General features: G+C 36.1%; 10 protein-coding genes across 10 annotated transcripts; 2 read left to right on the top strand and 8 right to left on the bottom strand.

Moving 5' to 3' along the window:
- Positions 1–650: 650 nt before the first annotated feature.
- MONOS_14389 (uncharacterized protein) lies at positions 651–1,611 on the bottom strand (the record flags this gene model as incomplete). Its single annotated transcript, XM_067867187.1, has 2 exons — positions 651–1,396; positions 1,479–1,611. 2 exons carry the CDS (start codon positions 1,609–1,611, stop codon positions 651–653), a joined length of 879 nt encoding a protein of 292 aa, XP_067720386.1.
- A 2,481-nt stretch (positions 1,612–4,092) lies between these two features.
- Positions 4,093–6,513, top strand: MONOS_14390 (uncharacterized protein; the record flags this gene model as incomplete). Its single annotated transcript, XM_067867189.1, has 2 exons — positions 4,093–4,483; positions 4,883–6,513. The coding sequence occupies 2 exons, from the start codon at positions 4,093–4,095 to the stop codon at positions 6,511–6,513; spliced, it is 2,022 nt and encodes a 673-aa protein (XP_067720385.1).
- Positions 6,514–8,253: 1,740 nt separating this feature from the next.
- Positions 8,254–8,853, bottom strand: MONOS_14391 (uncharacterized protein; the record flags this gene model as incomplete). Its single annotated transcript, XM_067867190.1, has 2 exons — positions 8,254–8,723; positions 8,769–8,853. The coding sequence occupies 2 exons, from the start codon at positions 8,851–8,853 to the stop codon at positions 8,254–8,256; spliced, it is 555 nt and encodes a 184-aa protein (XP_067720384.1).
- Positions 8,854–9,621: 768 nt separating this feature from the next.
- Positions 9,622–10,434, bottom strand: MONOS_14392 (uncharacterized protein; the record flags this gene model as incomplete). The annotated part of the gene is made up of 1 exon (XM_067867191.1): positions 9,622–10,434. One exon carries the CDS (start codon positions 10,432–10,434, stop codon positions 9,622–9,624), a length of 813 nt encoding a protein of 270 aa, XP_067720383.1.
- A 297-nt stretch (positions 10,435–10,731) lies between these two features.
- On the bottom strand, positions 10,732–11,076 carry MONOS_14393 (uncharacterized protein; the record flags this gene model as incomplete). The annotated part of the gene is made up of 1 exon (XM_067867192.1): positions 10,732–11,076. The coding sequence occupies one exon, from the start codon at positions 11,074–11,076 to the stop codon at positions 10,732–10,734; it is 345 nt and encodes a 114-aa protein (XP_067720382.1).
- A 111-nt stretch (positions 11,077–11,187) lies between these two features.
- On the bottom strand, positions 11,188–11,469 carry MONOS_14394 (uncharacterized protein; the record flags this gene model as incomplete). The annotated part of the gene is made up of 1 exon (XM_067867193.1): positions 11,188–11,469. One exon carries the CDS (start codon positions 11,467–11,469, stop codon positions 11,188–11,190), a length of 282 nt encoding a protein of 93 aa, XP_067720381.1.
- A 44-nt stretch (positions 11,470–11,513) lies between these two features.
- On the bottom strand, positions 11,514–11,972 carry MONOS_14395 (uncharacterized protein; the record flags this gene model as incomplete). Its single annotated transcript, XM_067867194.1, has 1 exon — positions 11,514–11,972. One exon carries the CDS (start codon positions 11,970–11,972, stop codon positions 11,514–11,516), a length of 459 nt encoding a protein of 152 aa, XP_067720380.1.
- An 81-nt stretch (positions 11,973–12,053) lies between these two features.
- MONOS_14396 (uncharacterized protein) lies at positions 12,054–13,280 on the bottom strand (the record flags this gene model as incomplete). The annotated part of the gene is made up of 2 exons (XM_067867195.1): positions 12,054–12,322; positions 12,467–13,280. 2 exons carry the CDS (start codon positions 13,278–13,280, stop codon positions 12,054–12,056), a joined length of 1,083 nt encoding a protein of 360 aa, XP_067720379.1.
- A 5,144-nt stretch (positions 13,281–18,424) lies between these two features.
- MONOS_10981 (uncharacterized protein) lies at positions 18,425–18,853 on the top strand (the record flags this gene model as incomplete). Its single annotated transcript, XM_067863472.1, has 1 exon — positions 18,425–18,853. One exon carries the CDS (start codon positions 18,425–18,427, stop codon positions 18,851–18,853), a length of 429 nt encoding a protein of 142 aa, XP_067720378.1.
- Positions 18,854–19,512: 659 nt separating this feature from the next.
- Positions 19,513–19,926, bottom strand: MONOS_10982 (uncharacterized protein; the record flags this gene model as incomplete). Its single annotated transcript, XM_067863473.1, has 1 exon — positions 19,513–19,926. One exon carries the CDS (start codon positions 19,924–19,926, stop codon positions 19,513–19,515), a length of 414 nt encoding a protein of 137 aa, XP_067720377.1.
- Positions 19,927–20,767: the final 841 nt, after the last annotated feature.

Genomic DNA, 20,767 nt, shown 5'->3' with positions numbered 1-20,767 from the left:
TGAAATTGAAATATCAAATCAAATCATTGAAAAATAAAAAAGCAAAAGCAAACTCAGGAAGTAATTGAAGCATTGCACAACACAAGGCATCATCCGCATGAAAGTTTCCTTTGTGCACAACAATAGTCTTTTTTTCTTCCATATCTGACATATCAAAAATATTTCAATTAAACCAGAATTAACAAAAACTTAAACCAAAATTTTTGATCAATTTTTTGTACAATATTTTTTTTTGCTTTTTATTTCATTTTGAATAAGATATATAAAACAGTTTTTTCAAACATTTTTGGAAATAAACATTTCATGATGATATTTACGAATCGAGTTCAATTTCACACTTCAATGAAAAAAAAAAATAATCTTGTATTTATGAAGAATAAACCATTTGATTAAAATGGAATTGAAAAAATTCACAATAATTCAATTTTTCTTTCTTTAATTCCATTATTAACGAGTTTTTCGGAGTTACATTACTCAAAAAAAGCAAAATTTGAAAACAAAAAGGCAAATAAGCTGAATTGAAAAAAAAAACAAAAAAAAAAATATTGAAAACTGAAAATAAAATTAGCCTCAAAAGAAAAGAAAAACTCTTTGTCTCTATGAAATAACAAAAGGAAAGAAAAAACTCTATATATTTAAACAAGGCAATTTTACAGAAACAAATAAACATAAACAATAACCAAAACAAGCGAACACTTGAAATCGAAAGTGTTCATCTTATTGAAGAGCCTGACTAAAAGAGATTCCGGATGTTTCGCAAAACAATCAGATCCCCTGGTGCTGCAGCCTTCAAGCTTTGCATAGTAATACCTTCTTATTCGCATTGCTTTTTTAGTTTCAAAATCAGTCAGCCGAAATTCTGATCGTTCTCTATTGGCGTAACCTGCATTTCCAATTTGCATCCAATTTTCCGTTTTGGAGGGCTCTTTAAAACCAACAACCGCCTCCCCCTTTGAAAGCTTGCACAGTCCAAGTTTCATTCTCAGCCACTTAAACTTCTTAATCCCAAAACAATACCCACTTTCAATCTCTTCTTTCTCCCACTCGCAATCCAACCCATGACGCAAGTCTTGACAAACATTCTGAATCGTAAAATATTCTAAAACTGCAAAAGGAACAATCAAAGAAGCAATACAAAAGCCAAAATGCAGCTTGATTGAACCATCCAGCTTCAGCGGGACAAGAATCAGAAACGGAAGCACAGTCACTGCACCAAGTGCCATTGAAATAACAATCAGCGAAGGATCAAAATTATCCATTTTTTTGCCAAGAACGCAATCAGAATATATCGCAATAAAGAAACGGGCACAGATGATCGAAACACTCAAAATTGGCAGCATAAATATGTCGTTCCATTCGTGTGATGTCAAACTCACTAAAACTTGATAAATGTGTGCTGTTTAACATCAAGCAATGCATTTTGTGAGAAAAAAAAAGAAAGAGAAATAAAAATTTCAAATTCATCAGTTAGGTCAAACCGTCTGCTTTCAGCGAAGCAATCACAAAAAACATCAGCATAAGACCAGCTGAAACGATATCCAACAGCAAATACAGGTATTTTGAAAATGAAGCTGTCTGTTTGAATTCGTTTTCAAACAGCAAGACATACATCAAAACAGTGAATACAAAATATGGCCATATGAACAGAAATATCGGAATGTGCTTCCAAAAATAGTCGAAATACATCACAGTCAAAAGAATAATTCCGTTGGCAATATACCACCATTTGTTTGAATACTCGTGCTTTTTCAAGTGCGAAATGATATAATCAGCCAAACAAAACGATCCAACCAGAAGCATTGAAAATGTCAAAGTGTCTGCAAATGACTTATTGGTTGCTTCTCCATTCATTCTTTCTCTATAAGCAATTTCACTGTTCCTCAAGAAACTGAGCAACCCAAGCACCAACAAAATCTCTGACAGTAATCGCAAAATTGAGTAAATTGTAATTTTTTGCGCCTTTTTCATCAATCTTTTCCTATTCTCCTCAGAGATCCGTGGAAAATCTCGTATGTGTGCCAGCTCTTTGTATATTCTAAATGCAACAGAGAATATTCACACAAAACACATAAATTAAAGACAAACAACCAGTCAAAGAATAAAAAATGTTCAAATGCTTCAGAATACAAACTGCAATGTCTCCTTCCATCCCTTTGTGCTCACCCCGTATTTGTAGCTCTCTTTCCAGTCTTCTTCCGAATTTGGCTGAAATATGGAAATGTCTCGAAACGCACAAACTGGCAGAAGGCAAATCTTGTGCATGAAGGGAATTATCACTTGACACTTGATTTTCGCACATCTGTACAACCAGTGGGAAAAGGTAATGCAAAGCGTCAAATGTTGATTCTTTCTTTGAAAAATATGAAAAAACAAAAAAGACGAACTCTTCCGTTTTTGAGAGCAGATTGAATCGGCGATTCACCTGAGACAACGAACGAATCGTTGAATAGTTGCATTTTCCAAAGATTCTATTTGCAACAATCATACGCAAAAAGGGCAAATCTCGTTTCATCAAAATATTTTGAAAATAAAAACTCAAACATCCTCAAAATATCATCGGGAAGGCTGCCTGAATAAAACGATTCCAAAATATAAAATATTGCAAATAAAACGATTCAACACCTAAACATGCATTTACAGCACCCTTGGAAGAGCTTTCTCTTCTTGTCATAAAAAACTGAAATAATAATTTATGGTTATCAATTTTCAAAATAATCAAATAAGAATTGGAATGGACTTTCTTTTTTATTAAATTGTGTATTATAACAAAATGTCAAACAATTCAAAAATCTTGCAACAAATATGTTTCATTCCTTATTTCATCAAAAATCATTCAAATAATAACTATTTCATCGACCAATCTCTCGTTTGGCGAAAATGTTTTTATATTTTTTTATTTTCCATTCGATATTTCTTCTAAATGTCTAACTTCGTATGTTTTTCTTTGTCTAAAGAATTTTCAAATGGAATAATTCAACATTGAGGTGATAAAAAAGTTCATTAAATTGTGTAGCAACATTTTTGAAATATTAAATAGGATTTTCTGAATAAAATAATCCTCAAAACCATGAAAATATTCATCAAAAGCTATGAAGGTGTTCATCATATGTGCTATTACTGGACTTGCAGCATTTCATTTTTCAGAAATGAACACATCACATGCAACTTTGCATTTTCTGGCACATTAATCTGTAAATGCTTCCTGATTTTCACTGACATCCTTGCTGATATCATGAAACTGCCAACTGAAAATAATGAGAAGGGTTTATTTTAAATGTTAATTTCAAAAAATGCCCATTGCAAATGTCGCAATTGCCTTCCGTTTTTTTGTTTCACCACCTCCGAACACAAAACAATGAACTGAGCTTGGCTCCAGATGAGATAGATTAGAAAGAACAAAATTAGGAGTATACAGAAAATCGAAACTCTTTCAAAAACAAAAACACATCAACACAGATTTTTTAAAAATATATCACAATGAAATGGTTCATAAGGTTGTGTAATCGACGAGTCAAGTCAATGATATTGATTAATTTAAAAAAGAGATAAAAATATTTGTATTGTTAATTCCGGTGGAAAGAACAAGAAAAAAATTTGTCATTTTCAAACGAGGTGGTGAATCAATACACAATTGATAATGTTTCAAAACTTCATTTTTTCTGTTATCCACATTCAATGTGAAAGAAATAATACTTGAGTCAAAGAATTATTCCAAAAGATTCTGCACTGATAAAAAATCAATTTTTTCATGTTCATAACAGAAAAACCTAAGATATCACATTTTTTCCTGATTTTTCTTTTTTCGTTTTTCATCGATGAAACATTTTCTGTCGCAAACTTCATCGAATCTTTTCAACTTTCATTTGATAAATGGGCTTCCAAAATATATTTTGGGCGTTAACTTTTTTTTCAATTCATAAATCAATTGATATTTAAAAAGGTGCATGTAATACGATTAATGTATTATCCAATGATAAAAATTCACTTTTCGAATGATCTTGAATGACGTGCAAACCATTGAATGAATCGGTTTGTGTTTGAATAAAGGATGTTTTGATCTGTTGAGATATTGATCAAGAAACATCAAAACTCATGATTTTTGTTTTTCTGACATTCACATTTGCAATTTCACAAGAATTGAATGAAGGAAAACCTTACACAGTTTATGTGAAGCAAACAGGAGATGACACCAACACTGGAACAGAGATCGGTCAGGAAAAGAAATCATTTCAAAGCGCATATGATCTGCTTGGAGATGATAATGCTTGCAAGATCTTTATTGTCCTTGATGAAAGTGCACAAACAGCAGAAGCTATAACTTTCAACAAAAACCAAGGAATCACCATTGAAGGAGTCAATAGCGATGGAACCAAAAATGAAATGGTTACAATTAATTGTGATGTGAATCCAAAAGGAAATTTATTCACGTGTGAAGATTATGTGGAATTCAAGTCCTTGGCATTCGATTTTCCGATGTCATTAGGTGTTTTATATTCACCTGCATTGATAAAAGCATATAATGGAAATCTCACTATAAAAAACTGTCAATTTGTTCGTCCGCCATATGATGGAGGAACTTTGAATTATAAACTGCTGAATATGGATGGTGGGAATCTATATATGGACAGTGTTGAATGCGTTGATGATAAAAATGACATCAAATTTTTTGACGTTGTTTTTTATGCTTGTAATTCAAATACAGTTTTATTAACAAATATTTCTTTGAAAAAAATATCAGGAAATAGATCAATTATATCTGTATGGGAATATCATGAAAAAAAAGTGGATGTTTTTCTGAATAACTGCACATTCACTGAATGTCAAACAGAAATGTTAGGAACATTAGATGTTTATAACAATAACAGTGAAAATTCATTCACAGTTGGAGATGGAGGTGTGACATCTTTCATCTCATGCACTGGCGGTGAATCTTGTGGAATTTATTTGTATATTCCTTATATTGCATCAGCATCTCAACTGAAATGGCCAACGAATGGAAAGAATCTTGTATTTAAGGATTGCTCATCTGAATATAATGGAATGAAGAGAAATACTGGATTATATATTTATATGGAAAGAAGTACTTTGTTCAAAGAAATAGCAGATGCTATGAGGGACAGTTTTGCAGCTGATTACACAAGAAGAGGGAATTTGTGGAATATTGTTGGTTACGACAACAACACACAAAAAGAATGTGATTTCGTCAGTTCATTTTTTGATCCGCCGCCTCCTCCGAAACAAGACAACATGACAAGGGCATTTGTGAAGAAAGGAGGGAAGGGAAATGGAGTCGATGTTAATTCAGCAATCAATAGCATCTACGACGCATACGACTATTTGGAAAAGAGGGAAAAGTGTTTCATTGACATTATCAAAACAACTGATCCAGTCAAAGCAGAAGACATTAGTTTCGACATCGCTAGTGGAATAACAATTGAAGGAGTGAATGACAATGGAGAGGGAAATACGGAAGTGGCAATTGATTGTGATGTTTTTGTTCCATCAATTCTCTTTTCTTGCCAGAAAACTGTGGAATTCAAGTATCTGGCATTCCAAATCTCTTCAACAACAAAGAATTGGGACACATTGATCGGTGCTGGATATGATTCAATATCACTGAAAATATCAACATGTCGATTTGCCAGAATTGGATCACAATCACAAGAAGGAATGATGGCAAATGCTGATGGAAACAGCCCCTTGGAAAGCAGTCTTGTGAGTGTGACATCTGGAAGTGTGGAAATGGACACAGTGAAATGCACAGATGAGACCTCATTTGTGTCATTCTCATCATCACCATTTTCATTTTCTGGAGCTAGAGAGGTGTCGTTGAAGGGAATGGACATTAGCAAAGTGAATGTCCAAAATGGAGCAGCAATCAGCATCAATGATGGGATCAATTCATCTTCGAAGGTTTCAATCGAAGGATTGAACATTAATGAAGTGAAATCGGAGAAAGGAGCATCTGCAGGGTTGGATATCACCCTCAGTTCAAAAGAATCAAGAGTGGCCATTGGAAGGGGAAGCAAATGTTCATTCAAGTCATGTTCAGCACCAGAAGGGAAATCAGGAGCAATATTCATTGACATGCCCAAGGCCACATCGAATCTCAAACTCCCTTCAGAACACAACCTGGAGATTGACAGCTCAAACACAGCTGGCTCAAAAACAACTTCTCTGTTCATCATTGCCCCAGACTTCGACAAGTTCTGCAAACAAGAAGATGCCTTTGCGTTTGCGAATGATTATGATGAATCAACAGCTGGGTGGATCGAGGGAGCAAACGATGCAGAATCAGAGCCTGAAGATGTGTATGAGAAGTATGTGAAAGTGAGACAAGAGAAACTGAAAGAACAAAACAAAAAGAGGATGGCAGGGATCGTTGTTGCCATTGTTGTGCCGATTGTTGTTGTGGTTGCAGTTGTGGTGATTGTGATTGTTGTTGTTGTTGTGAGGAAAAAAAGATCAAGAAATGAAGAGAATAACGGAAAGGAACAAGAAATGAATGATTAATTAAAAATGGATCTTTCATTTATCTTTTGGAACAGCAATTATTCTTGTCACTCCATGTGTATATTCATTCGAATATTTTTGTCATGCTTTATTTTTATCACTTTTTCAATTTGTTTAACTGTTTTTATCATTGATATTCTCACTTTATTCAAAACATATCACACGGTTAATAATACTATGAACACAAAATATCACCAAAATCTTTTTATTGATATATATAGACGCGTATTTTTTGTATTTTTTCAGAATGTGAAAAATACACTGCAACTTTTAAGAAAACAAATAAATAACATTCCAAAAAATAGAAGCATCTCTATCAAAATTTGTTATTCATTTGTTGTTGTTTTTCATTAACAGAAACTTCTCTTTGAATAATTCGAATAAATAATGTTGATTCCTTTTCCAGACAATTTTGAAAAAAAACTAACAATAATTCTTTGAATTCATTCAAAAAATTAATTTACAGTCAAAACAAAAAAATGGAATTATAATTTATTTAACAGTGTCCAAATCACACAAAATCCTTTATTCCAAATCAACTATCAGGAAAAGTGGCACAATATTTCAAAAAAGATTAATTGTTTTCTTTTCAGAGCAAACTTTTTTGGAAAAAATGACTTCTTCAGAAGTTAAATTGAATGGAGAGCTGCAAATGATTCAATTGAAAGAAATGAAACATTCACCTGATTATTTTCTTTAATTCCTTTTTTCAGAGTTGATTGCAACGCTTGAAAAAGGTTATGAAAATGAACAAAACGTATGATTTGGGAAATTAATAAAAATGTTGAAGAGATGGATGCATATGAAGTGTTTAAAGTTTTCACCACAGAAATGCTTGACAGAATCAATTGAATGATTGCAGAAATGAAATTTCTTGATAGAACGTAGAGAGACAGGTTCACTCCAAGATAATCAGTTTTATTATTTCTGAATAATGGGTGGTTTAAGTGAGAACTTTGCCCTAACAAAAATGACGTGGAAAAAGAGCGAGACAAAAGTATAAAACAATAACATTAAAAATTAAATAATAATAAAATAATGCATTGTCCGCCTCACTTCACCATTTTCTTCGCCTTTTTGCCTTGGTCACGAAGACCAGAGGACAGGGGACATCGCCCCTCGGAGCTGTCTCCTGCAGTCCATGCAGGGATCAGGTGAGGCAAAAGCTAAAAACGGAGCAGAAAAAAAACCACTCTCGCTTCCGCGAGGCGTGGAAAAGAAAACTGCATGTGATGAGCTCTGCCTCCTGCTCTTCTGCTGATCCAGCAGAGCAAATCCACTCACCACACGCTGTGTGGATCAGTCTGACTCTTCTCTTTGCAATTTATTCACGTGAAATATTGGAGTAAGCTCAAGTTAAAAACTTTTTCTTCAAACCCTGTTTCTCAATACAGGTTAAAGGTGAGACAAATCTTTCATGGCGGTTTCTCCTTACTTCTCTCCTCTGCTATCTCGCCCTTTTTCTCGTCATCTTCATACCAGTCTGTTTTCCATTCTCGCACCCAGCCGCCTATCGTCTATCCATCTGCATTCGTATTATCTAAGAGCAAATCTGTCTCACTGCGTTCTATCAATTCGCAATGGAGCGAATCAACAAACACAAGGAGAAGGTTTGCTCCTCAATAATGAGTCTCGAAATCCCTACTATCTCAGCACGCGTGATCAAAAACCCCCTTCCTTGCACGATCCAGTGCGGCGGATGAGTTGAGAGCGTGCGGGTGATGGTGCAGCACTCCTGCCCTACACCCGCTCCCTCTTGAGATACCTTTGAGGAGACATCTGTCTGTCCCTTGCCTCTTCCGTGTCATTCACTATCTGTCCAATGCTTCTTCTCCTACTCCTCTTCAGGTCTTTGCCTCTCTTCTTCAGTGGAGTTATGTCCTTCTCTTTAGTCAGCTCACTGATGTTACTGGGGATTATGGAGAGTGTCCTCTGACGACTCGGTTGTCTGGGTGAAGAGCTTCGTGACTGAGCCGTTTCACTTTTCTTTCCTTCTTCACTCAGCAGTATCTTTCTTCGTTTCGATCGCTTTCTCGTAGGTTTCCTCCCTTCTTCAAGAACAGATTTTGGTGATTCCTCGGTGCGATCTTTCATATCTGCATCTGCCATCTCCAGCGTCCCCTCCTTCGAATCTCCACTCTTTTCTGGCTTGTAATCTTCTCCCCTCTGGGGTACTGATCCACCGATTGTTTCCAGCATCCAATTTGTGTCTTGTACCGGTCAAACCGTATGATATTCCTATTCTTCTCTTGAACCTGATGCCCATCTCGCGTAGGCATTGATTGCTTTCCAATCTGCATCCTGTTGTCTAGCAAAGTGTGCAATCACTGCGTGTCTCATTGAGTACTCGGTAAATGTGTCGGGTATTCCGTTCTCTCTCAAGACAGCCACTAATTCTTCTTTAATCCTCTGCAAGTTTGCAGGTTAACTCCCTTCTATATCAAACCACACATGTTCATCTTTGAACGTTATCTTTGTAAACTCTAACCAACGTTGGAGCGCTTCAACAGCATCTATACGTAGGTTTGGATGTTTATTTATGATAACCTTAACCGTCTCTCCCCCTGATGTTTTTGTTTGTACTTGTGTCTGGACAAAATTATCTTTAAATAAAGTTGTATCACTTCTCATTCTCTCCAGCTCTGCTGGCCTTATAGCTCCAAAGATCATAGTCAGGATGAGGGCTCTCCTCTGGAGTGTTCGTATATCTTTTGCGTCGTAGGTGATCTCAGCCTATTTCGTGATGATCGTCAAGTCCCACATTGATTTGTATCGTTTGCCCTTTCTCGGCTTATCTCTCACAAAAGTGTTTAGAAATATTTCTATATCCTTCCCATCAATTTTAATCTCTCTGAATATGTTAATAAAATCCAGTACTTTCCATTCTGTCTGATTTATCACTCCGCTTGAGAGGTTTGTATTCGAGAGTGTTTCGATGAACTCCGCCATAATCCACTTTGCATCTTTGTTTGCGAGGGGGTCAGTGTCATCCATGCTCTCTCTATCCATGAATTGCTTAAATTTTCTCAGTGCTCTCCACGTATCTCTTTCGCTCTTTTGATTTCTAAGTATTGCTGCTGCTATATCTCTTGCTCCGACGTGTTCTCCCTATGTTCGGAAGAGGTCCCTTCCTTGGATATTCCCTTCTCCTGTCTGACGCTTATTACCTCTCCTGGGGGTAGTTTCCAGCCTTGCCTTCTCATCTTCGCTCCCGGTATCATGCACTCCTGAAAGGTCCCCAGGGTCTTTATCGAAAGCCCAGGCTGCAGCAGCGGGGTCCAGGTCGGTACCCGCCAGGCTATCAGAATCATAATCGTCACTTCTCTCTGAAATCCTTTCATTTTCTCTTTCACCACCCGTCCGATGTTTCTCAGGAACGGATGGACTAGCACTATGTCGTCTTCTTGTGTTTCTCTCTCTCTCCTCCTTCTCACGGAGGATTGTCTCCAAGTACTTCCGCAGGGCACAGGCGCAATCTGTTCTAAAATTGTATCTGGTATTCTCGGTGCGATTGTTCACTATATCTCTGCAACTTCCTCCTCCCTCAGTGCATAATCCAGCTTTTTCGCCATCCAACTGAGTGCATCTGCTTCTGTATTCTATTCTCCCGGGAGATGTTCCGTTTGTATCGTAATGTCCAGTCTGTTCAGTTTCTTCCCTAATGCTCTCAGTGTTGGAATGAGCGATGGCGCTCTCTTCTTCTTCTGAATTGTCCATCTCGTGGACATATTGTCTGTCTTCAGACGAATATGGTCCATCTTCTGTTGTTGCAGCCATGCTCCCTTTCTCTCTAGTGTCCTCAACACTGCTCTGGACTCCTTCTCGTTTATCGCTAACGCGCTCTCCTGGAGGGTCCAACTCCCGTGGACATATATCTTCTCCTCTTTGTTCTCCCTCGGTATTGTTAATACTGCACCACATCCCAGCTCTGACGTGTCCGTTGTTAGTTCTGCTGGTCTGTTCCTTCTCTTCAGACTCCTTGTTCTGTTTACTTGTAGTATCTTTCTCCAGTGTGTTAATTCTCCCAACATCATTGGGTTAACGATCACCGTTCCATTCCAGCCTCTGCGGGCTATCGCCTGCCTCAGCACATATTGCATGCGCTTCATCCACAAGCTCGCTGGTGGGTGTTGTTTCCTCACAAAATTCAGCCTCCCGAGGAGTGCTGCTAAATCCCTCGTCTTTTGTCTCTTCCATTTCTTTGCATGTGCTATTTATTTACGCACATCCCCCAGGAGCAGCACTCTCTTCCTCTCTTGGAGAATCACTTCCATCTTCTCTGAGTTCCACAACCATCGCAGAAACTCCACGCTCCTTGCGGGTTCCAACTTCAGTTTCTCTTCCTTCAGAATCCAGCGCAGATTCCTCAGGAACTGGGCTATCTCCTGTGAGATCGATCTCAACGCTCCCCTGTCTGGGTGCATGAGGAGACTGTCGTCCAGATATATTACGAGCTTCACTTTCCACTTTTCTCTGAAACATGACACTGCCCTTTTTATTATCTTCGTGAATACTCTGTGCGCGTCCTTTGCTCCAAATGGCATCCCCATGGAAGCTTAGCATTGACTTTGAAAGCTGAAGTACAGATAGGGACAAAAGTGCTCGTCCACTTTGACATGTTGATAAGCACTCGATATGTCGAGAGTGGCCATCCAATCATTCTCCTTCAGGAGTTCAACCACTGTCTCCTGTGTATCCGTTTTGAAATGCTTTCCCTGCACTTCCTCGTTTAGCGCCCTGCAATCTAGTATCTTTCTCCACTTTCCGTTCTTCTTTATCACCATGAATGTCGGGTTGAACCACTTCACCTCCTACTCCAGTATGGGCTTCACCACTCCGTCCTTTAATTCCTCCTTCAAGAGGGATAAATAATTCCTCGTCATTTCTATCGTCACCCGAAACTCTTGCCTGTGTTTTCTCTCCTCGAGTGAGCTTGGAGACTGGAGACTCTTCCATCGAGCTCTTACACCACGGCTCACTAGTTTGTCTCCCCCAATCTTCTACCACTCGCTCAGCCTGTTCACCAGTCTCCCAGGAAGTGGTTCCATCAATGGTTCAATCGTTTCACTCCTCCTCAATTCTGACATCATGTGTTTATGCTGAATCTCTGTGTCCTCTTCTGTCGCGTGGGTGTCTGCAATCGCTCTCCACAAGTTCTTCTCCAGAGCATTCCCAATTGGGGAATCGATAACCGTCCCAAAAGCTCTCAAGACTCTCTTCTCGTTCCTCCTCTCGCTCATCTGTCTCCTCACTCGGGGATATGCGGAGTCTTCTTTCGTTGTATCGTGTTGCGCATCTTCTCTCGATATCTCCATCACACAATCCCGTGTGATTTCTCGTTCTCTCTCCTTCCTTTGATCTAACGGGCTCAGTGCATCTCTGATATTGACATGCTGTTTCTGCATATCCGGCTCTGATCGCTTCTCGCCCGGAGCTACGGTTTCTCGATGTATATTCATTTCGCTGTAATTTGATTCTCTATCTCTTCTCTCGGTCTTGCGGCAAAGCGAGACTCTCTTTTCTCTCTACTCTCGCGACCATTAGTCGGCTTCAATTGTTGATTCCATAGCTGTCACTCCTTGGGTCCTTGGGGGAGCCGGTGGTAATGGACCAGGAATTGGGGCTGGCCTCCCAACGATGGTGGGGACACACTGTGCTTGGAACTGGGGTGTTCTCTTCTTTCCTTTGAAGTTTGTGAAGCTCCTGCCGCATCCTCTTCTCTGGAGCTGTCTGTATACACATCCTTGGGTGCTCCTTCCCGAACTGTATCTTCTCGGAAGTCCCCCTCTATCTGTTATGGTCCCGAAACCTGTTGTGGATTCGGGAGATGCACAACATCCTGTTGCATCTCCCTCAGATTGAAAAATGCTGGTGCTTTCTACCAGCTTCTTCAAATTCTCTAATACATCCTTGGACATTCCTCCTTCTTAATAGCCTTTCGCGCTTTCCCAACCCGATTGGGGTATAACCTTTAGTAGGTTAATTCTGCTGATGCAGTCGACAATAAGCGCATAGGAGCAAAATAGTCCTCTCAATCGTTCTTTCTCCTCTTCCATGAGGTGCGCCTTCTCAAGATCCTTCACCGAGAGGGCTGCGATCGCTTTCGCTGCTTCAAAGCCCGATTCCAGGGCAGGCTGGAGCAATTCGATGGCTCGAACAGCTTCCGGAGAATCCTTCCTTCCTTCAGCTGTGACCCCCGTCACGGCTAGCGCGTTCCAGCTTGTGTCTGTGTGTCCCGTGAAAAATTCCTTCTCTCTCTCCGGAATAAACGTATTCAATATGTCCTCATTCATTCGTAAGGATCCCGCCTTACAGAACTCGATGAATTTCCTCAACTCGCTCGCTTGCCTCCGGGGTGTCAACCACTCCCTGGGAAAAATTCTTGTGAAGTCTTCTGTTCCTTCTTTCTCTTGCAGCGCTCCCAGCTCTTCAGAATCCCATTCGCTATCTTTTTCATCTTCCCGTATCATCACTCGACTAAATGTACGACGTAATCTCTCACGCTTTCCTTGTTTCCTTCTTGCGATCAGATCACAAAATTCTGCGTCCGACTCCGGCTCGCTCGATCTCGATCTGCTTCTTCTCTTCAGTCGTTCCCTCTTCACCTTTCTCATTGGTAACATTCCCGTAGGTCCGGACAGCATTGTTAGTGTTTGGCTTCTTGTAATTTCTTCAATCATGTCTTCTTCCCTTGAAAGCCTGTGCATCAAATCATTACTTCTGTCTTCACCGTCACTATTTGGTACTCTAACAGTATCTTGCGTCATTTAAATTGATGACAATGGTATGCAAAGAAGTTAAATTGCAGGCAAAGTTTGATCTAAAACCACACATAATAAATAATAACACTCATTGTTGAGGAGCAAACCTGCTCCTTGCGTTAGTTGATTTTCTCTATTCCAAATCAATAAAACGTGAATGATGATATTTATATTATATTGGTTATTCAATAAAATGAATTATTATTAAATAATTATTATTTGAGTAATGATTTTCGAAAATGAAAAAAAAACTAAAAAAAAAATTGATTTATTGATTGTTGAAATAAAAAACAACAGTTTTCTATGAGTAAAAAAATTGGATTGATTAAAAAAAATAACTTGATATTTTTTGAAATACATTCTCGAGATAAATTAAAGAATTTTTGTTATAAATGAATATCGAAATTGAATAATTCATTTTCGAAATTGAATTATTCTTTTTCGAAATCGAATTAATAAATTACGAAATTGAATTATTTATTTCCAAATTAGAATAATTAATTTAATATTTCGAATTATTAATTCCGAATTCGAATTATTAATTTTCGAAAATGAATTTTTTTTCGAAATATAAATATTTTTGGTGAAACATTTGAAAAAATAAATCATAACAATAACTTAAATTGTTTTTCATTTGTTGTTGTTTTCTTTCAACTGCAAATGAAAAAGAAAAATACAACAAAAGAATGGATAATCGTTGTCATTTTGTTTTTAAAAAATATTCAACATATCTTTGAATTCAATAAAAAAATTGGTCTTCCGATCATTATTAAAAATGAAAAAAGTTGTTATAAAATGACATACACATAACTTGAAATTGATTTTCCAAATAAACTATCAATTACGACATACATAATCTCAATAAGATTTTCTTTCTTTTTTAAGAGCAAACAAATAAGGAAAAAATGACTTCAAAACAAATTTCATAAACGAAATGCAGTGATAAAATTTTTTTAATAAAAATGAGATCTTTCCTCTGTTATTTCACCTTGTAACTTTTATTTTCAATGTTGCTTGCAATGCATGAAAAAGGTTCTGAAAATGAACAAAAATATATGACATAGAAATGAAAATATTCTTTGATAAAATGAATGCCGAAGAACAGTTTTCAGTTTTCATTGTTGAAATACTCAATGGAATCAATGAAATGATTTCATGAATGAAAATTTCCTTTTGAAATTCTCTTCTTTTTCTGAGCCAGATGGAATATTGCAAAGTGCTGAAAGATAAACTGGGAAGATGTCACCATAATTCTTTTTCAAGCAATCGAATTCAATGCATTGTTATCAACTGAGAGTTAAAGAAAGAAGGGAAGAATGAAAAGCTGCTAGTTGAAATTTGCAGCTACTATCAATTTTTGAAAATAAATATATTTTACTGAATTGTTTTCCATTTGAGTGTCTGTTTTTCCGAAAGTTGCCTTTTTTAAAAAGATGAAACCTATGAAGCACAAAAAAGGGTGAAATTGTTTTGCTGACTTTTTGGTCCCATTTGATAATAATATGTTTGATATTTAAATTGCACTTCTTTTTGATAAGATTTCATTAATATCAAATAATAAAACCAAGAAAGGATTGTATTTGGATTAAACTAAAGAAATCCTCTAGTTTCCTCCTGAACATTGCAATCCTTCAAGATTGGTGAATAAGTCTGCTTTATGGTTTTTGTTGTGACAAAAAAATACCAAGAAAGAAGTTTGAAGAAAATGATAGTTGAAGAACTGCCTTTTGTGAGATCAGAAACAGAGGAGTTTGAGGGATCATGGAAATATGTTGATTGAAAAAAAGCACACAAGTTTCTTTGAAATTCATAAAGTGTCCCATCAATTCCTTCTCTTATTTGAAAGATGATTCTATCAAAGGTTCATTCGCTTCATTTGTTCAATGTTGTCAGAGGATTATTATTTATTTTTTGCTGAACTTTTGCTGGAGGCTGATGCTGTCGAGATGAACAGTGTTGAAAAAACAAGCAAAGAGCGTTATCGAAAGCTGGCATTATTTCATCACTTTCAACACACCCCTTTTCACCATCAGTGACTTCTTCAAAGAAAATATTGATTTCAAATGTTAGGAAAGAAGAGGAAGATGATGAAGACATTGAGAACACTCGACATATTTCTGATGAAAAATTGTCATCAATGCTCAATTGCTAAATTCACCAATTTTTGATCAATGGCTTCCACTAATATCAATTCAGGATGTCGTTAAAGAAAACCATTCACAGACTGCATCGGCACATTTGTGCTTCAAATGCAAAATAAGTGATCCTTGTTCAAAGTTTTGAAGAAAAAACACTCAGAAATAAACTTCAACCATTTAACAAAAGAATTCTTAAAGTGTGAATCATTAATCTTACCCTCCCCCCCCCCCCCCCCCCCCCCCCGCCCACTTTTTTTTTTTATTTCTATTAACGTTACCTAAAATTTCTGTATCGCCAGAGCACTTTTTGAAAAAAATGAATGGCAGGAAACCTTCAAAATATTTATATTATTTATTCTGAAAATATTTTTTATTTTTTCAATTTTAGTGAAAAGATCTGGTGTTCTTTGTTTTATTATTGAGATCAAAGATATGCTCATATTTGCACAAGCTTTTTGTTTTGAATGTTCTGAGTATTGCTATTGTTGTTAAACTTCATGTTATTTTTGTTATTTGTTAATTTTTGATATTGAACACTTCGTTTTTTAATTATTTTTTGCGTTTCGCAATATATCAACAAATTGAAGTTTGCAATAAAGTGAATAAGATTTTTTGTTGAATTTGAAAGCAAAAATATAAAAATTGTCGACAAACAAAGAAAATAATATGAAAAAAATACTTTAAAAAATATCAACGATTGTGATTATTATCAAAAAAACTTGTATTTGTGTTTTTTTGTTTCATTTGCTTCAAATTGCATTCTTTCATTTCAAAATTCTCGTGATGCACCTTTCAATCAGTATGACATTTATTCTTCAACGTGAAAAACCATGATTATCACAAACGATACCGCTTTTTCATATTTTAACAAAAAATCACGAAATTATAAAAATAATTGAAAAACGAAGTGTTCAATATCAAAAATTAACCGAAAACAAAAAAAAAACAAATGAAGTTTTTCAACAATGATATAACTCAGAACATTCAAAACAAAAAGCTTGTTGAAATATTAGCAAATCTTTGATCTCAATAATAAAACAAAGAATACCAGATCTTTTCACTAAAATTGAAAAAATAAAAAATATTTTCAGGAACAGTATTTAATTTTATACTTATAATTTTCTATTATTTATTTTTTTCTGAAAGTGCTCTGGAGAGTCAGAAATTATTGTTCCCGATAATAAAATGGGTGGAATGACAAATGAAACACACTATATATCAAAAAATATAAAAGATAAAGTTGTCTTTTATTGAAATTGATAGTTTTAATTGACATTTTTTTTATTTAAAGAAAATTCAATAATATATTCGTAATCATTTTTGATATATCTCTTGGATGCCTGTAAACAGAAAAAATTAAAAAATAGAATTATTTATTAATTCATTCTTTTCAACGAAAACAACGTTCTGTTTCCTTTGTCTGGTGCTTTGATCAATTCCGATAAAACAAATTAACAATTTTTGTTTGACAAATCTTCCAACTTTTTGATGAATGATGCTTGCTAAATACAGTTAAAAAAGCTTTAAATGACAAAACACAAAAACAAAAGCGATATGAAACACACGATTGCATAACTAGAAACATACAGCTTTAGCTCCTGAGGGAGATTCGTTATGCTATTTGGATCCATAATTTATAAACCAAGTGACAGACTTTTCCAGAAAGTGACTTTCAGTGGCTTAAGGAATTCCAAGTTTCGCTGATCTTGTCAGTAAACCATAATTCACTCAATTCACAACATTTTTAAAATAATATTATAAAAATTCAATTATCATTCAAAAAAGTGTTGTCACTCTTATGAAAGTTATTCCAATATAATGAACACCAATAGTGAATATTTTTTTGAAAAAATACATAAAAATAAGATTATTATAAAAAAGGTTTTGATCAAGAAAAAATTATTACGACGCTCACCTGTGTCAGTCACTGACAAAATTTTCCACTTGTCGCACAGGTCAGAATCTGCATTTCATGATAAGCAAAAATGAAAAATAATTGTTTTACAGAAAACATTCAAACCTTAAGTTTATTATTTTTTGAAAATATCTATCTATTGTTAAAAATTTTAATTATCCATTAGATACAATGCAGATTAAGTTGGGAAATTTGAATTAATTGAGGTTTTTTAAATAAACCTCTATTAATTTGAATTAATACCACTCAATTCAAATAAAAGCACAAAATTTAAAAATCACCATCCTAATTCAAATTAGAAAAGATCATTCAAATTAATAATAATTGTGGGAAAGGAAAATAAAACAAACAAAAAACACTTTTGAAAACAAAGTGGAAACAAAAGAAAAATCAAACCTTTTTGACAATTTCATAAATGAAATTTTGATTATTCTACGGAAGCGTGAAAATGAGCATAAATAAAACAAAAATTAAATATATTATTTGTTAATAAAGTGAAAATGTTATTTGTTTTGAATTTTTAGTGAAGAATGATTCACTTTGAAGATAATTTTTATCATTTTTGCATAAAAAATAAAAAGAAAACAACAATATTCTGAAAATTCTGAAGAATAAATTTGTTTCGTGAGCGTGTTTCATAATACAGAATCCATAATCACAATAAACATTGCACTTAGATGTTGCAGTTGCAGAATCGTAGGTCTATTTCCTTTTCATTTTCCTTATTTCCTCATTTTTTCACTCATTTTCTCTTTTGCCGTAATCTCATAATTTCCAAATGATCTTTCTCTTTTTCTTAAATTAAGCCTCTCTCTTTCTTATTACTTCACGCATCTTTTTTATTTTCGTTATCATTTATCTCTTCATTTTCATACCACATCCCCATAAAATCTCCAATGCCAACTTCTTTAAAAAGAAGTACATTTTCTTCTTTTCACCTTTGCACCTGTTTTTAGAAGCATCCCACGTTCTCTTTCTTTTTATTTATCAACTCATATATTTCAAATACACACTTTTCTTCATCGCTCATATTACATACAGTGAATTTGGTGTCATTCACAGAAAATGTGCTGGCAGATGTAGATGAGGCGAATGAGATGCATCCGCCATCTGTGGCAGTCTGTTGGCTGAACTGTTCTGAGTTGATGTTGGTCATGGTGCAGTTGGCGAGGGAGAGGGAGAGGGCAGGGGAGGTGGCAGAGGAGAGGACACAGCTGGCGGGGATTGCAGTGGAAGTGATGTGGGTGATGGAGGAGTTGAGGGTGAGGGGAGCGGTGAGGGAGGTGAGGTGGAAGATGCTTTGGCTGCTGAGGGCGAGACTGGTGATTGCTGTGTGGTTGAGGGCGAGGGAGCCAGCAGTGAGGAAGAAGAGGGGAGTTTTTATTGTTATGGAGGTTGTTCCGGTGATGGTGGTTGTGTTGAGGTTGAGGGAAGGGGAGCTTTGGGAGAGGTGGAAGAGGATGGGAGTTATTTGGTTTGAGGAGTTGTGGGTGAGGGCGAGGGCAGAGACCGTGAGGGAGCCCTGAGTCTGTTGGAAGAGGGAAAAAGTGGAAGATGGATCTGGTGAAGAAGATGTTGATATTGATGAATATGATGAATATGATGATGATGACTGCGATGACTGCGAATATGAGTTTTGTGGTTGGGGAATGCCACTGGAGGCGATGGTGGTGGCAGTTGTGCCATTTCCAGTGATTTTAGTGTCAGCCACACTGAAAGTGAGTGTTTGAGTTGGAACAAATGTTGAGGAGAGGAGGGTGAGTGAGGCGTCTTGGGGATATGCCATGCGAACAAGAGCATATTCTATTGTTTCACATGGACTGAGTTGTGTGATTCCGCAGAGATCTGTGTTTGTCCCATTATTTGACACGATTTTGTTCTGGTTGATGATTGGAAGCCAACTGTTGTACACAGTGTTATCAGCAGTTCCTGCATTCCACACTCTTTTAGCTTGGGTTGTTGAACAGCATTGCTGGAAAGGAGATTTGGTGATATCACTTCCGTAAAAGAACACATCATTTCCTCTGCCATTAGTGGCAGTGTTGCCATCGAAAAAGCAGAATGTGATGAATTTGAACCCGCTCATCCAAGTGAAGGTGTTTATGTAACATAGCCCGGCTCCTCCCCATGAAGATGATGAATTTATCAATTTGTTATTAATGAACTGGTACTTTTGTGGTAAATATTAAAGAGAAGTTACTGCTGGAGGATAATTAGATGTGATTGCTCCTGCCGCATCACCGCCAGTATTTGCAATACACTTGCATTTGGTGAACAAAAATTTTGCATCTGATGGCATGTTGTCAAGCACTATTTCCCAACCAGTTCCACCCCAACTTGTTATTGAACAACTTTCAACTCTGTTTTCTATTAGCAGCCGAATAGAATTTGTCTGCATTCCTCCAAGGCAATTCGCTCCTCCACCAGCAGCTGAACAATTTGTGTGATTGGATTTCGTTGTTACCATGAAATAAATGCAAGCTGTATGACGCTTCTCCTTCACCATTGGATGAACTATTGTGAAAAGAACACGATATGACTGTGAGATTTGCATTTTCGCAGTTGACTTTATGTGCTCCACCTCAATCGCTTCCACCATTTGGATCATTCCATTCTCACCACTCGAATCGATGGCTGTTCACGTCAAACGAAATCAGTCTTCCAGGTTTCTTTTTATTAGTTTCATTTCCAATGTGTTCAACAGGAGCATTTGATGAAGAGCGTGTTTGGTGGAGAAAAGAAGCATTGAAGGCAGAGAGAGAAGTGTCGGAGCTGTTGACAAAAAAGACAATATAACAGTTGATGGTGTTTTGAACGTGCTGGAAGCGAAAGCTGTTGATGCTGACACGAGAGAATAAATGTTTGCCACAATTGAAATAGAAATTTCGTTTGTGAGAAATCTTGAGGATAGAGTGTGTTATAAATGTGGTATATCCAAAGGCAAAATGTTGATAGCATTTGGAACTGCAAAAAAATTGTGTAATTTGCAAAATTAGAAGATAAATATCGAAAAAGAAAAATTTGAAATAATATAAAATGTTCTTCATAAAAAACGAAATCTTGAAAAAAAAACCATATATACCTATAAATATTCAGTGTTTTATATATTTCTTGTTAATGATTTTAAACATTGTTTTTCAGCAAGGTGAAAAATGAAAAACAATATTGTTTGAAAATAGCTGTTGTTTGAAACGGGAAAAGCAGAGTAATCCAAAGGGAATAGATAGGCATCACATTGAAGTTGCTAATGTTGAAACAATTATAAGAAACAACTTTCAATTGCGAAGAAATAAACTAAAAATTTGAAAAAGCTTTTATGATTTGTATATTGGGAAAAATGAATTTTTAATTGTTTAAACAATATATACTTGCATTATGTAACTCACGTTTTCAATAACATAAGTTGGAAAAGCATTTTAAACGAATTATCGAAATATTCT

This window comes from Monocercomonoides exilis (assembly GCF_001643675.1).
Source record: "Monocercomonoides exilis strain PA203 chromosome Unknown scaffold54-601524, whole genome shotgun sequence".
Lineage (NCBI taxonomy): Eukaryota > Preaxostyla > Oxymonadida > Polymastigidae > Monocercomonoides > Monocercomonoides exilis.
This window is presented reverse-complemented; position numbering and strand designations above follow the sequence as displayed.